We start from the raw sequence: 13,730 nt of genomic DNA on the forward strand, positions 1-13,730 counted from the left end.
GAAACAAACCCAACAAGTTTGTGGGATGCGACTGCTATGACTGGCACAGCTTGGTCAGTTGATGTGGCATGCTTTTGTTCATTCAGCATCACATAAGACAGTCCATTCCAAATAGAAGCATGAATTAAGAAGAAATAGAACAAAACACTGTTCATGTGTACTGTGTCACAACCAACCTGCCTAATTTGGGAATGCTTTGTGGGCCTGTCAAGTGGAGAAAGATCCTAACCTAATTCTTCCTGATTTTAGTATCTATTTGTTGAACATGTATTTCATTTTAATAAAGTAGCATCTAATTTCATTTTGTTGCAATAGAAAATTAGACTTGCGGAACCTCAGGTGAGTAAAATTGATGCTCAACAGCTGTGGATGAGAGACCAGGAAATATCATAGGATGCAAGTTGAACATTCCAAACGCCTTGGGATCTTAGTTGATCTGATTTTCATCTTTTGTTTCTAAGCTTTATTTTTGCAGCGACAAGGTAGTGTATGGGCATTAGAGGCATCACTTCAATTTGCATAAATTCTTTCCCATGAATGTCAGTCAATCTCAATGTATTGTTGCTTATTTTTGGGTAAATTTGTTGCTTATTGAGTTCTGAATTTGCTTTACAGCCAAATGCACAAGTATCCCATTCTTAGATTTCCAATAGCTCAACCATGATCTTCCTCCAAGAAGAATCACGACTAGTGGGTCGGTTTAGGCCGCCAACAAAAGTGTCAATAAAAAATTGCCTTCAAAACAAGAGAGGGTGAAGCAACAAGAGGTTAAAATTATGCATGCTAGTACATAGCAGACAATGACTACAGAAGCACCATGGATGACGAAATGGAATGATTATCAAAAAACATTGAATGAAGTATCCTCGCAGAGTCCAGCTCTATTGGGTAATGGTTAGAAATTCATTAGTATCTTTTTTTTTCAACTTTTAATTACAGCTTTAAATACGACTAATTGTGATTGACCAGCTGATAATTGAGGCCATTCCGAAAGCTGCCTTGAGTCTCTGCTAATTGAAATTGTATAGATAAAAATTCATGTTGATATTTTGTTTCTCATGACAACTCATTCATATTCTGTAGTTGAGACACTAACTAGACTTTCAAATTGATATTTGATGAGGTAGTGCTACTAGCTTCTAGTTGAAGGAACATCACAGTTGTGTTGGTCATATCAGTGAACCGTCTTCTTGAGTTTTATGTCAAACAAAGTGTTTTGGATTGACTGCATTGATAATTATTTATGGGGTAGTTTTCTTTCAAACCTATATCATTTTGTCCTATCAGGCCTGGATCTAGCTTCTATAGTTTATGAGTTCCATTTTAGCTGATATTCATTTTTATTTCTGCATGTTTCAGCTTTCATAGTTGTAGGTGTCCTTTTATGCTACATAAACGCCAACTACAGTAAGTAGTTCTACCCGCCAATCAAGGTGATTACCATGATATCTCCCTAAGATCTGCTTTCTTTTTGCACAAGATTTCATTAATCCCGTTGGAGGAGTATCTGAGAAGGTGAGTTTCAACGAAACATGGTTTTTCAATAAAATTTTCTTTGTAGTTAATTAGTGTTTATCTTCTTCTTCTTCTTTTTAAATTAATTTTAAATTTATCTGTCTTCCCCCTGTTATGTGAATTTTATATCCTATCCTGCTTGCCCACCTACTTGTCCAGGAATTTTATGAGTTGGCTTCATGCTTTTGGGGTTTGTTTTCTAGCTGATCAGGTGGTGAGAGATGTCTCTGTTAGCATTAGACTGATTTCTGGTTGAACAACAGCCTTGAAGATGGGATTTTGAAAATTGGGATCCATGAGACTTTTTGTTTTTGAACCCAACATTGAATTTAAGTTGAATAACTCAGACATGTGATTTTGTAAAGATATGTAATTGGGCAGGAATGGATATCATGAGTTGCAGCAGATTAGGGATTCAGCTGTGTTCTTGTAAAAAAACAAACGTAATTGATTATAGATTTGGATATGCATAATACGATTTGAATATATTTCAATCAAGCTCAAAACTTCTTATGATGAGTTTGACAAAAAAATTTGATTATATGGTCAATGTAATACAATTTGTTTGTGGTTCTAATTCTTGGGCTCATTGTATGTCTCTCTGGCCTGAGAAAGAACCGGATTCTTGACTTTTAGGTATGAATGCCCCTACAATAATTAATGGAAAAGAAAAAATGAAGGATACAGACACCGACTCCAGACAGGAAATCCCTATTGGAAGTATATGTCCTGGATCTAGATCATTCAAGCTCTTTTTCCACAATGGAGATCCTGTGGATGTGGTAGCTTTCTGTATGGGCTGGTCAATGGTAGTCTTGGGCGAAACTGTGCTCTTGATTTTTTTTTCGTTTTTATAAGTATTGAAGGGACATATACACTTAAAAGTCAAGGATCAGGCTTCTCTTCCAGAATCCGGATCTTCTCCCCATCTCTTTGCTCCCCCATGGCTTCCTGACCACAAAATTTCCAAAAAGTGTTTTTCACCGTGGGCCCCACTGATGTTTGTGGTCAGGAAGCGTCGGGGTCGCAGATCCGGACTCTCTTTTCCATGGCAGAAAGAGTGACATTTGGCAGAATTGCAGAGACTTCCAGGGTAGATTAACACGCTTTCCTTACCTAGTCAACTCATCTAATGCAAGGCAGGCGCACGGAAGAAGCCTATTGCTTTCCTACGAAAGCTAATTATTGAAGCTGAATGGCTTCCAAAGATGACCAAAGACTCATAGGAGTTTCTTGCAAGAAGACAACACTTTTGAGAGCCTTCTCTTCTCTGCGACTGCAACTATGGTGCTAATAGATGAAGCTTTTTCTACTTTCACCTTCACAGTTGGTTTTTCTAGTTACGATGTGTTCCTTAACTTCAGGGGAGAAGATACTTGAAATAACTTTACCAGCATCCTCAATATGGTCATGAAAGACAAAGGAATCAACGTGTTTATGGATAGTGAAAAGCTTTGGACTGGAGAGGCCATTGGACCAGCTTGCCTTAGAGCAATTGATGGTTCCAAAATCTCCATTCCTGTCTTCTCTCCAAATTATGCAGATAGCAAATGGTGTTTGATGGAACTATCTCAGATTCTTCACTGCTATGAAACTAATGGGCAATTGGTCTTACCCATATTCTTTGATGAGCCATCCCATGTTCGGAATCAAAGTGGAAGCTTTGAATAAGTATTTTGGGGACATGAGAAGAATTTTTGGGGTTGGGGTTGGGATGGGGGAGATGCGGAGGGATCCTCCACAATATCAAAATATCTGGTGAAGCATAGTGATGTAACACATCTGGTCTGAAATTTCCTAGAGCATGGAGTATTCAAACAAAGAGTACTAAATTTGTTTTGTTGCTTCAGCCATGTATGTGACAATGTCTCACTTGGATGCTTTTACTTGTCAAAAGTGTGAAAAACATGTTTTTACTATTTGTCGTATGTCCTTCTAAAAAATAGCATCCCCCTATCTATTTAGGTCTCTGGTCAGATGATACATAGTTTTTTTTTTTTTTTGGTAAACAAGATGATACATAGTTTGTGCAATACAAAGCAGTTATCATCAATTTGGAGGCCTGAGCGGATGCGGATGGACAAACATACCTTGAATTGAATTTGTTGAAATAGGGGGGGGGGGGGGAATGAGAAATTTAAATGTAAAGCTTGATTTGATCTTTTGGTTTTTTACCAAAGCAAGAAGCACCCGAAATTCATCATTTGCCTATTGAATTCATCTCAAAAGAAAAGCATATGTCATTTGGTATACTTCATCAATCAATTTCCGTAAATTAAATAGTAATTACCCAAGAGGGTAAATAGATACGATTTGATTTTTTTTTTTTTCCCCTTTTTTATGACCCTTTATCACAAAGGAATTTTTTTTTAAAATGGTATGGAAGGAAGTATTCAAAGTTCATCATTTACCAATTGCATTCATTTCAAAAGTAAAATAAATACCCTGTAGGATACATCATCAATTAATTACCTTACATGAAATAGACTGGAAGCAGGAGGGTAGACCCCACATTAAGACTAGTACTATGATACTAATGGTTAATTGCAGGTATCATGATACAATTTGAGACAGTCTTCCCTGCACTAAATACGACAGCAGGCTATACCGCCCCTATGAGGTGCAATAGCCCAGCAGAAAATGGAACTTGTCACGTACAAATATAGAAGAAATAACACAGCAACCTCTCAGGTGAAAGGATAGAAATTTGAGAATAACAAACTGCCAAGAAGTATGTAAGCTACAGAATACGACCAAATCAAGTAACCCCATCTTCTAGAGGTGCCAGGGGAAACCATTATATAAGAAGCAAACCAATAAAGAACTGGGCTCGCAGACAAGAAACGAGTTGCAACCTGTTGAAGTATTATTGTCAGAAAATGTTACCAATTAATTGTGCTAGTATGAATATAAAGAATCAATGAACATTGTAGGTAACCAATAATTTCGACTTAAAAATTCCCAATATACACAAGGTATCGCAGTCAATCTAATCCGATTTGATGGCAATAATTCACCAGAAGACAGCCCTTTGGTTCAATCAGCCTAGTTATCGCCCTTCTATTTCTTTTTCCTATCTAATGAGTAAGAGACCATGTATCTACAACAGAACTTAAGTGTACTCTATCTTGTTTTCACTGACAGTAGAAATGTAAGTGAGGTGGCTCCACAAAGTGCTAAAGCCTCAAAGTTTTGGACATTAATGTGTTTTCTTCGACTATCTGAAAGAATATCATTTCTTCGAACAGATCAAGCCCAACAAATGCAGCTAAGTTGCTTTTTGGTGTAGCTGACAAAATTTTCCAATGAGCTGTTTCATCAGATTTTTAAACACAGGTAGTAATCAATATCTCCCAGTTCAAAAACATTTCCCAAGCTTTAGCATGCTGATGATGATCTCTACATAAGAAAAAGGATAAAAGCTGACCTGCACGTGCATGACAAAAAATGCAGTTGCAGCCATGAAACCCAGATGTAGAATGAAGGGGAGGACTACAATGGACAAGTACCCTGTCTTTTCTGGAAGTCCTGCATAATCTCCTGACAGAAGGGGATTCTGAGAGGAATCATGAGTCCCTGGTCTACTCTTCTGTCTTCGCTGTCTAAGGGTGTGATCTTCTCAAAACAGAAATAGAAGCTTCAGAATGTTGAATGTATAGAAGAAGCAACCAAGGAACAAATACAAAAAAGCAAATGAGGCCTTTAGGATTTTCACAGAGCAGCAAAAATTCTTAAAAAAGAATGACCAGTATCATAATTCTAAGAGGCCAAACAGCTCAAAGGATAGCAAATTCATTCAAATCAGCTTCCTTGGTCATATGGATATTTAAAAAACATACAAGAGAATATCATCTATTGATGCCAGCACAACCAAGGGCAACCACACATCCTACATCCCAATTGACAATGGACGCAAGCATTTAGTGGGATCTAAAAGCAGATGGTTTATGTAGTTCAACATGAATTGTATTTCCACAATCCATAGGTTCTTGATGTCATTTATCAATTTCCTGAAGAATTTAGCCCTTCAACCATAATTATCAAGGCGAGGCGAGGCAATAGAGGACAACAAAAACCAAGGAGACACCAAGCAAGGTGCCGAGGCATCGCCTGCGCGACAAGGTGACACCAGGTCGCCTTCACCCAAGAAAAAGCCAGGGGGCTGCCTTGACAACTATGCCTTCAGCACCTAAAAATCCAGCATAAATTAATTTTATTTTTCTTTAAAAATCACCAAACTGGAAAGGTAACATTTCACATCTGTAATATTATTCTAAATCAATATCTTCTACCCAAAAAAAATTCTAAATCAATATCTGGAAGCAAGTTTTACGCCATTGAGCACAAACCAGAGTTAAGCCTCACCATATAGGACCCTCATACATTAATTGGATTCTGACTTCTTTTTTATTGAAAACATGCATGTGAGTTGGAAAATTTCCTCTCCATGTGGGTAGAGGGCCACTGCTTAAAGAAGATTTTTGCAGATAACTAGTATATAGACAACAAAACCTGCCTCTAAGCAGAATTATCTCCTGCCAAAATTGGCTTCAGATCATGCAATTGATATTACTCGCATACTATAGTATATAGACACTTCTCTAGTTCTCTCTTCAACCCACCTCAAGCTGATATTCCTTGATAACATATAGACCTTTCTCGATTTCAGCATTCTGGGATGACCATTTTATTACCAATGCTTAGTAGTCTTCCATAACAAGAGGTTCTCAGTAGTGGCATAAATACATTTTTCCTAGCCTTGGTTTCTGCCGTGTTTGAGTTCCTCCCTCAGCAGGAAGAATACATTAATCGGAGAAGGTCAATGGGACATTACCCACATGATCTCGGAAGTACTTCTCCAATTTCATATGGCCCTGGGTTTTCCGAAATACTACAATGAAATTCAGAATTACAGAATAATTTGATGAAGCAGTCCATTCATGAGAAAATTGACTGCTTTCACTCCATGAAATGAGACAGACGGAGAGATCAAATAACAAATCAACAATCTAGCAAAATCAACCAGACAGGAAATAATCAAAGAAATTAACTACAACTTGGTAATATTCACATAGTAATGTACGGTCAAGAAGAAATAAGGTTCTTCTACAGAAAACATTTGTCACTCTACCAAAACCAAGAAATGATTATTCACCGTAAATATCCAAGACCTATGATCATTGCCTTTTCAGTAGGGATAATATGTCAAACTATGAACAAGAAAATGGTCAAACTAGTGCAAAAAGAAAATGAGTTCAATAGTAGATGAATCAAAATCTTTTCACCTTGTCCTTTGGAATTCAACTATTAAATAGGGAAGGGAGTCAATTATTTTAATCAGTTTCTTACATCTTTACACGGAGGTGAAGGTGGTTTTCTGGATGCCGTGCCCTACTGCTAAAGCTGTAGAGAAATTGTGCCAAATTGGGTCTTGAGGGATTCCAGATATTATGGCCCTTTCCCAACATTATGCTGTTCATGGTTGTCTGGTATCAATTAGACTCTCCCATATTGATATATCAATGTATTCCTCACTTTTTCTGCTCTTAATAAAAATAATTAATCCCCAATCTACCACTCCAAAAGGCGAAAAAGTGAAAAGGTATTATACCTTGGAGGACTTTAGAATGGAAATAGTCTGAAGACTCAGCATCCTTTGATCCTTGGTCTGTTCCCAGTGGAAAGACTGAAATAGTATCACTTTTCTCCTCACCAGAAGCTCCAAAACCCAGTGAAAATACAATTTTAGGCCGTAACCTGGCATAATGTATCACTGAACAAAATGCAAGGCATAATACTGGAGATGCAAGAAGAAAGTTTGGTAACTGCTTCAACTGGAAATATCTCAAGAAACCTACTCCCCTGACATAGAAAACAGAAAACATTACCACAACATACCTCTTATCAAATGGCTCAAGATGGCCTTATACAAGGACAACCAATAATATGAAGATTTAAAACCAGACTCTTTTTTTTTTTTTTTTTGGGTGTAAATTTAAAACCAGACTTATATCTCAAAATATTGCAACAGACCATAAGACTTGCAATCCATCAGCCACGGATCAACAGGTACACAGTAAAGTAAAAAAAATATATGAATATCAAACCAGTTATCTGTATTTGGAAATTGAATAGATAATTTTCAGATATTAACTCACCAGTAATGACTCTGAATATAATCATAAAGAAGTGGTAGTCTTGCTTTGCACCAAGGCTTCATTTCATCAGGCAAATGTCCAAGGCAAATAGTGTAGTACCCATAAACTTGAAAAGCAATAAATGGTGCAAAAATACATAAAGTTTGCACAGCTCCAGCAATGATTATCAGCACTGCCAACTTGACGAAAGAAATAAAAAAATAAATTCAGGAAGAAAAAGAAAGGTAAATTTAATTAAAACTAACTTTCAGCAATAAATTAGAGAACACTATAAGCTGGTATATTTAAGCAGAACTTCAATACAAATTAGTGTAGCATCAAGTTTACAATTGCAAGGTTTTGATATGGGGGCTTCTTCTGTGATGCCAATCTAGTGACATCCATCACTTGCAAAGCAAATCCCTTTACTTATGCATAAGTCGATCAACCCAAAATGTGATTTGTAGCATGCAATAACATTCACTTTCGATCTTGATAAGACATAAAAAAAGGAATTTGATCTTGATTTTATAGGACATCACTTTCAATTGCACACAGAACAATTAATGAAACAGCCCATACATTGAAATGCCATGAGGTATAATAATGTCAAAACATAAAATACTACAAAATAACAAATATATATAAGAAAAGAATCCAGATGGCAGAATCACTTCCTAAAAGAATTTGGCACATCTAAAGCAGGATTGAGTTGGGACAAGACTGGATTGGTGTTGTTGTCTAAAGCAGGTTTGAGCAGTTGGAGGTGAGGCAGAGATATTATGTACAGAATGAATGTCCATATACAAGGACACCTATGCAACTTTTAAACATTTCACTTTTCGTCTAAGACAACTCTAAGAAATATGGAGAGGTGAGGCAGTAAAACTACAACACTGATTGGGAAGCCAGATATCAGTACAAAAAAAAGTAACAGTGATATACAAATATGTTTAAAGTACTGACTAATTGGTAAACTTCCTTTACTCTCAGCAGAGAGAAATGGAATGCTCCATGACTCAAAGACAGAAGCAGCAGAAACTAGCCACCGGCGCTATTACCTTAAAGGCCAAAAACATCACCTAGCAGTTTATTTCTGTAGCTTTCAAGTTTCAAGTATTGATAGCATACCAAAAGGTACATACCCACAAATTATAAGGCACATATGGAGTTTCTGCTCCAAACGCTTTTATCTTTTTCGGGTTCTCTTATCTTAACTGTAATCTGTGTTTGACACCAAAAATTGTGTCCTTTACATTATTAGGATCCAAAAAGCTTCCAAAGCATGAAGCCAAAAACTAATTATGCTTCGGTAACAAACACAGGTTTTCTTTTTATTAAAGCCAAGGATTCCAAATGACTCCAATCTAATAAATCTTTCTCTTTTTTTTGGTGATCAAGCTTGACCTACTATGCTTTATTATTGCTAAAATTAACAAGTCATATAAATATGATAGATGCAATTCATAGGCTGGATGCATATTGGCAGGCATGAGTTTGTGTCTATTTCACTTAAGCAGTACTAGATATGCAAGAAATGCCATAACACAGCTGCCAGAAGATAAGATAAAAGACTTACACTCACACGCTTCTTTTCAAATATGGCATCATAAGCACGATGCATAGACTGAAAACAAATATAGCCAGCATTTAGAACCCCATTGGACCTCGCAGAACTGGAGAGTGCAAAAAGCAGCAGCGGAGTAATATTTGAACCCATTATGAGGTGATATACTCCTCCAAGTGAAAGTAAAGAGTACAGACTTTCTGAGTATCTGTAAATCAGGAGAAAAAGCAGCACCTTCAGTCTATCATTTCATCCCTCATTGTACTCTTTTATTTTACATTTTATTCTTTTCATTTTGGGGTTAGGGGTTGGGGGGTTGGGGAGAGAAGTTAGTCAAGTTTGTAACTTTTTTTTTTGGGCCAAAAAAAGTTAGTTACTGTGAGAAAAAAACAGCCTAGATAGTCAGAGTTTAACATGATTATGAATAAAATAGTAATAATCTCTTTTTGTTAAGTAATGACAATGAAGGCACCAACTGATTCAGCTGGTAAAGTCTGACGCATGCTGTCACCAAGACAAGGAATCGAATGCCACCTTCACCTCATTAAGACATTAACTATCCAAAAAAAAAAAAGGAAATAGAATCAAACCATTACATTGATGAATAAAAAATGGAAGCTGGGTTGAAGCAAAACAAAATTGATGCACGAAATGCTGCCCCAGTGTCCTTCAAAACAATAACTGAAAGCCTGTGAAAGGGGATACAATAAAATTAATGAAGTGAAAATGTGAACCTCATAAGCACTGAGAGGATATATGGTAAATATAAAAGCACAACACACTTTCCATAACTACAGAGACAAAAAGTTGTTCAAAGTCAAAAATTCCTTCTCTTCCTTCCTTTCCGTGGGAATGATACTTGAAATTCAAACTAAGAGGAAATAGCAGAGAATATCCAATTAACATAAGAATGGTGGGGAACCATCATATAACTTGAGTAGCTTGACATGGTAGGTTTATTTAGGGAGCCCATCCTCATGGTGCTACGTGGAAAAATGTTCTAGAAATTTTGACTGATGGACAGATGCTACATGGCTTGGATAAATCACGTGTCAAGTTTCAGAGCTAACAATAGAAAAAACCTCCCATGAATTGACATGCATGCCTATGTAACTCTGACCACTGGTGTGCACTCTCCTATAATCCTGATATTTCCAACCTTCTATTTGTCACTCAGAAAAACTATTTGGGCTGAAATTCTACACTGTGCACAAGGGACCTTGGGGTCTAACAGACTATAAAATTTGGGCTCCACACAATCTACCACATCATAGATATTTCAAGTTTACGCTACCATTCAGAAAAGTTTTATCCTTCCAATAGATATATGGATGGAAAGGAGAAACCAACCAAAAGGGGATTTTTAAAAAAATATCTGACACTGCTATAATGGAAGTTGGGAAGAATACCATTCACATGCAGGTAAAACTCCTTGTTGTCATTTGAAGTTTATTAATTATCTCAACATCTTTAACTGGATCAGGCAAAACGAGCTTTATTATTGCCTGGCATTTAATAAGAAAGATAAGATTAAATATTCAATCTTCGAACAAAGAAGAATGAACTACGAGCAAAATCATTGGCCATAGTAGAAAACATGGGCACCTTCTGCAAACTCTCGATCCAAGCTTGAGAATATGCAAAATTAGACATCTTTCAAGTTGGTGACTTAAAGTAGATGAACCTAAAGAAGTAATGTGCCAAGGAATATAAATAATGGATCAGCTGCAAATCATGACTACCAGCCCACCTAAAAATAAGGGTAAAAGACTGTGCATAAGAATTAAAGTAAGTTGTCAATCTATAAGTTGAGATACTATTCCCATAAAACGAAGGAGTTGAGAAAATTAAGGAGAGAGAGGCAGCAAGATAAGCCAAACACCTTTTTTCCCCCAAAACATTAAAATATAAAACTTACATGCCAATTTAGTTAATTGGTCATGTATGTCACTGTGCATTTATTGATTATATAAGTTGAACGGGGAAGAGGATTCCTTTAGCCAACCCGATATTTTTATGATAAAGCTTAATCAAGTTAGGGTGATAGAGAAATGTGCACTTAAACATGACATCTAATGCAGTTGGGGTGCTTGATTAAAGAAGACTTCAAGATAGCTCAATTAAACAAGGTAAGAGATGCAAATGTCCAACACACAAGACCATCCACCCAATTATTGGTATCACAACGCAGCTGTGATTAACATGACTTCCAACACTTTGATAGTGAAGTCACATAATAGTAATGGCTTGGAGGATACAGTGAGGGATTATTTTAAGAACACATTAATAAATATTTTCGATAGCTACGATGCTGGAGAGTCTAATCAAAGAAGCAATTGAGAGTTTGGGGTTCTTTCAGAGTGATGTTGTTATCAAAGAACCAATTTTGTTCTATAGGGGAAAAAGATGAATACTGGTAACTTGCCTGTAAAAGAAAACCGCGGCAAACAAGAAGGCAATGTTATTGATAACATAGCCCGACAAACCCAACACGGCTCTGTATCCAATTAGTGGAATCAACGGGGCAAATACTGAAATGATAGAAATACCAAGCAGCTATTAGAACATTTTAAACAGCTTGAAGTTTAATAGCTTAAGAGTTACTGGATCACTCACCAGTTCGAGACAAAAGATAAATGCAGATGGGAAGAAGTGGTAAGAAGGCATACGTCTGCTCGTATTCGTACCAGCATTGTGCAATTCTTACGTAATAGACACCGTCCCAGACAATACTTCCTTCGATCGCGGCTCCGACACTTGGCCAAAGGACTGAATTCGCCGGCGATGAATCGGTGGAATTCGAAGTGAGGCAGTTAGGGTTCAACGAAGCAGAGGTGTCGTAAGGGCTAACCAGCGACCTCCAGAAAACGATTAACCCAAGAAGGAGAAGCCTTGAAACGACCGCAGCTTTGAAGACCAGACGAGATTCGTCGAAAGCGTCAGTTTTTACACTAGTTGCTCCGCTGATTGAGGAATTCCTCGACATTGATTCACTTCATCAGTCGATCTCTTCTCGTCTACGAGTGAAGCTGTCTGAGAGATAATGGAAACCGTAAGAAAACGTTTTCGGACTCAGATCGGCGGCATTGACCCACCTTGGGTCGGAGTTCACTCTAGAAATCGGGTCTTACGATTGGACCGGTCTGATCGGTTCGGATAATAGAATGGCATGACGACCTTAATTACCGTCTGATTTTGTCAAATCGTCAGACGGTCATGATATTCTGATCAAAGTTGCGCCGGTTAAGGCCAGTTAACCTAAAAGCGTAAGTTAGTAACCAATAGCAAAAAAAAACATGAGAGAAAATGGATTACAAGTTTTTTCAGTAGGTGGAGCTCGTCGATGATTTCTAATGAATAAAAAATCCCTTCTCCCACTTCTTTAGTAATTTTTTAAGATATTTTATTCTTTTAATATTAAAGTTAAAATTACTATTGTGAAAACTTCGAGAACAAAGAAAGGTGAAGTTGAACTTTTGAATTTTTATTTAATGGTGACATCATTAATCCAAATCTTAATAACAAAGAGCCAAAGAGGCATTTATAATTATTTTTTCTCGTGGATATTAAATATAATTTTGCAAATTCAGGGGATCTATATGTAATTTACCCTATTTTCTACCAAATAAAGTGATTAGTTGATGCTGATTTCTAAAACTTTTGGCCGTATCTATTATGCATTGTATAAAAGAAATTGAAAGGAGCAAAATCGAACCTTAATTTCTAAGATTTGTCATCTAAATCTTCTTTTCGATAATCCTATAAACCATGTTCTATAAAAAACTATGACTAGTCTATGGTGATTTCTAAAACTGATGACATATCCATTCTACTATTGCATAAAAGAAATTGAAAGGTAGGGCAGGAGGGAAGGTTTGTGGCTTGACTAGAAGAAATATGGTATCACATTCAAAGAATACTTATCCAAAAGGCCCTAATGTAATGAAGTTGAACAACCAAAAGTTGTTGAAAGATATGCAGTGAGAAGTACATACAAAGAAAGGAACCATGGTCGAGACTAGTCAAAATTTAAAACAGGTAGACGAGTCAAGGATAACAAGATATTTTGGTTCAAAATCACTTTCAACCTTCTCTTTCCTCACATTTATAATTAGAAATTGGTTTTATATTTCAAAGTAATGTCTGCTTTTAACTGAAAATCTCTATACAAATAGCAAAGCAGATCTTGCCTCTTTTAACTTCTCTATTTATAAACACATGCAAGTGAAGCCTGAAACATACCCCAAACTGAAGGTGAAAGATGAAGATATATCACGGCCTGTTCTTTCTCTTCACCCTGCTGGTTCTCCTCTCATCAGGTCAGGATCATTTGTTTTTTCTCTGTAAGCTAGCTAGCTAGCTAGCCCACTGTCATTACTTACAGAATGCTTAATCTTTGTGACTCTTTGATCTTGTTTGTTTTGTGACAGTAGAGGAATCTGTGGCTGAACAGGGTCGAGCAAATGCAGTTAGGCTTCCAGAGCACACATGTCATAAGAACATACAGTCCG

At 36.8% G+C, this 13,730-nt stretch overlaps 2 protein-coding genes across 7 annotated transcripts in view; one reads left to right on the forward strand and one right to left on the reverse strand.

The window, feature by feature from the left end:
• Positions 1-3,406, forward strand: part of LOC149003761 (uncharacterized) — a 53,471-nt gene extending 50,065 nt beyond the window's left edge. The window contains exons 5-7 of one of the 3 annotated variants that reach the window (XM_089136482.1): positions 616-888; positions 1,360-1,515; positions 1,675-3,406. In XM_089136482.1, coding sequence (XP_088992608.1) covers positions 616-642 — 27 coding nt within the window. In that variant the 3' untranslated portion in view covers positions 643-888; positions 1,360-1,515; positions 1,675-3,406. The remainder of the gene's footprint in view (positions 1-615; positions 889-1,359; positions 1,516-1,674) is intronic. The other 2 variants (XM_089136483.1, XM_089136485.1) reach the window with 2 other exon arrangements.
• A 512-nt stretch (positions 3,407-3,918) lies between these two features.
• Positions 3,919-12,283, reverse strand: LOC149003762 (transferases, transferring hexosyl groups). 4 transcript variants are annotated; one of them, XM_089137543.1, is made up of 8 exons: positions 11,836-12,283; positions 11,645-11,750; positions 9,816-9,908; positions 9,238-9,427; positions 7,674-7,852; positions 7,127-7,377; positions 4,943-5,130; positions 3,919-4,370 (listed from the first exon to the last, which is right to left on the reverse strand). In XM_089137543.1, the coding sequence occupies exons 1-8, from the start codon at positions 12,203-12,205 to the stop codon at positions 4,203-4,205; spliced, it is 1,545 nt and encodes a 514-aa protein (XP_088993669.1). In that variant the 5' UTR covers positions 12,206-12,283; the 3' UTR covers positions 3,919-4,202. The 4 variants fall into 4 exon arrangements, with proteins under 4 accessions (XP_088993669.1, XP_088993668.1, XP_088993670.1 ...); XM_089137542.1 differs by having other exon boundaries at positions 9,232-9,427; XM_089137544.1 differs by lacking the exon at positions 3,919-4,370 and adding an exon at positions 4,378-4,825 and having other exon boundaries at positions 9,232-9,427.
• Positions 12,284-13,730: the final 1,447 nt, after the last annotated feature.

Source organism: Hakea prostrata, chromosome 10 (assembly GCF_041222555.1).
Source record: "Hakea prostrata isolate BN-2017 chromosome 10, UWA_Hpros_2, whole genome shotgun sequence".
NCBI lineage: Eukaryota > Viridiplantae > Streptophyta > Magnoliopsida > Proteales > Proteaceae > Hakea > Hakea prostrata.

Bases quoted from the DNA above. Each gene is read 5' to 3' on its own strand.
- LOC149003762 (XM_089137542.1), bottom strand. From the start codon at position 12,205: ATGTCGAGGAATTCCTCAATCAGCGGAGCAACTAGTGTAAAAACTGAC. The intron at 7,853-9,231 runs GTAAGTCTTTTA...TCTTTCGTCAAG, and splicing joins TTGAAAAGAAGCGTGTGAGT to TTGGCAGTGCTGATAATCAT. The intron at 4,371-4,942 runs GTCAGCTTTTAT...ATACTTCAACAG, and splicing joins TTTTTGTCATGCACGTGCAG to GTTGCAACTCGTTTCTTGTC.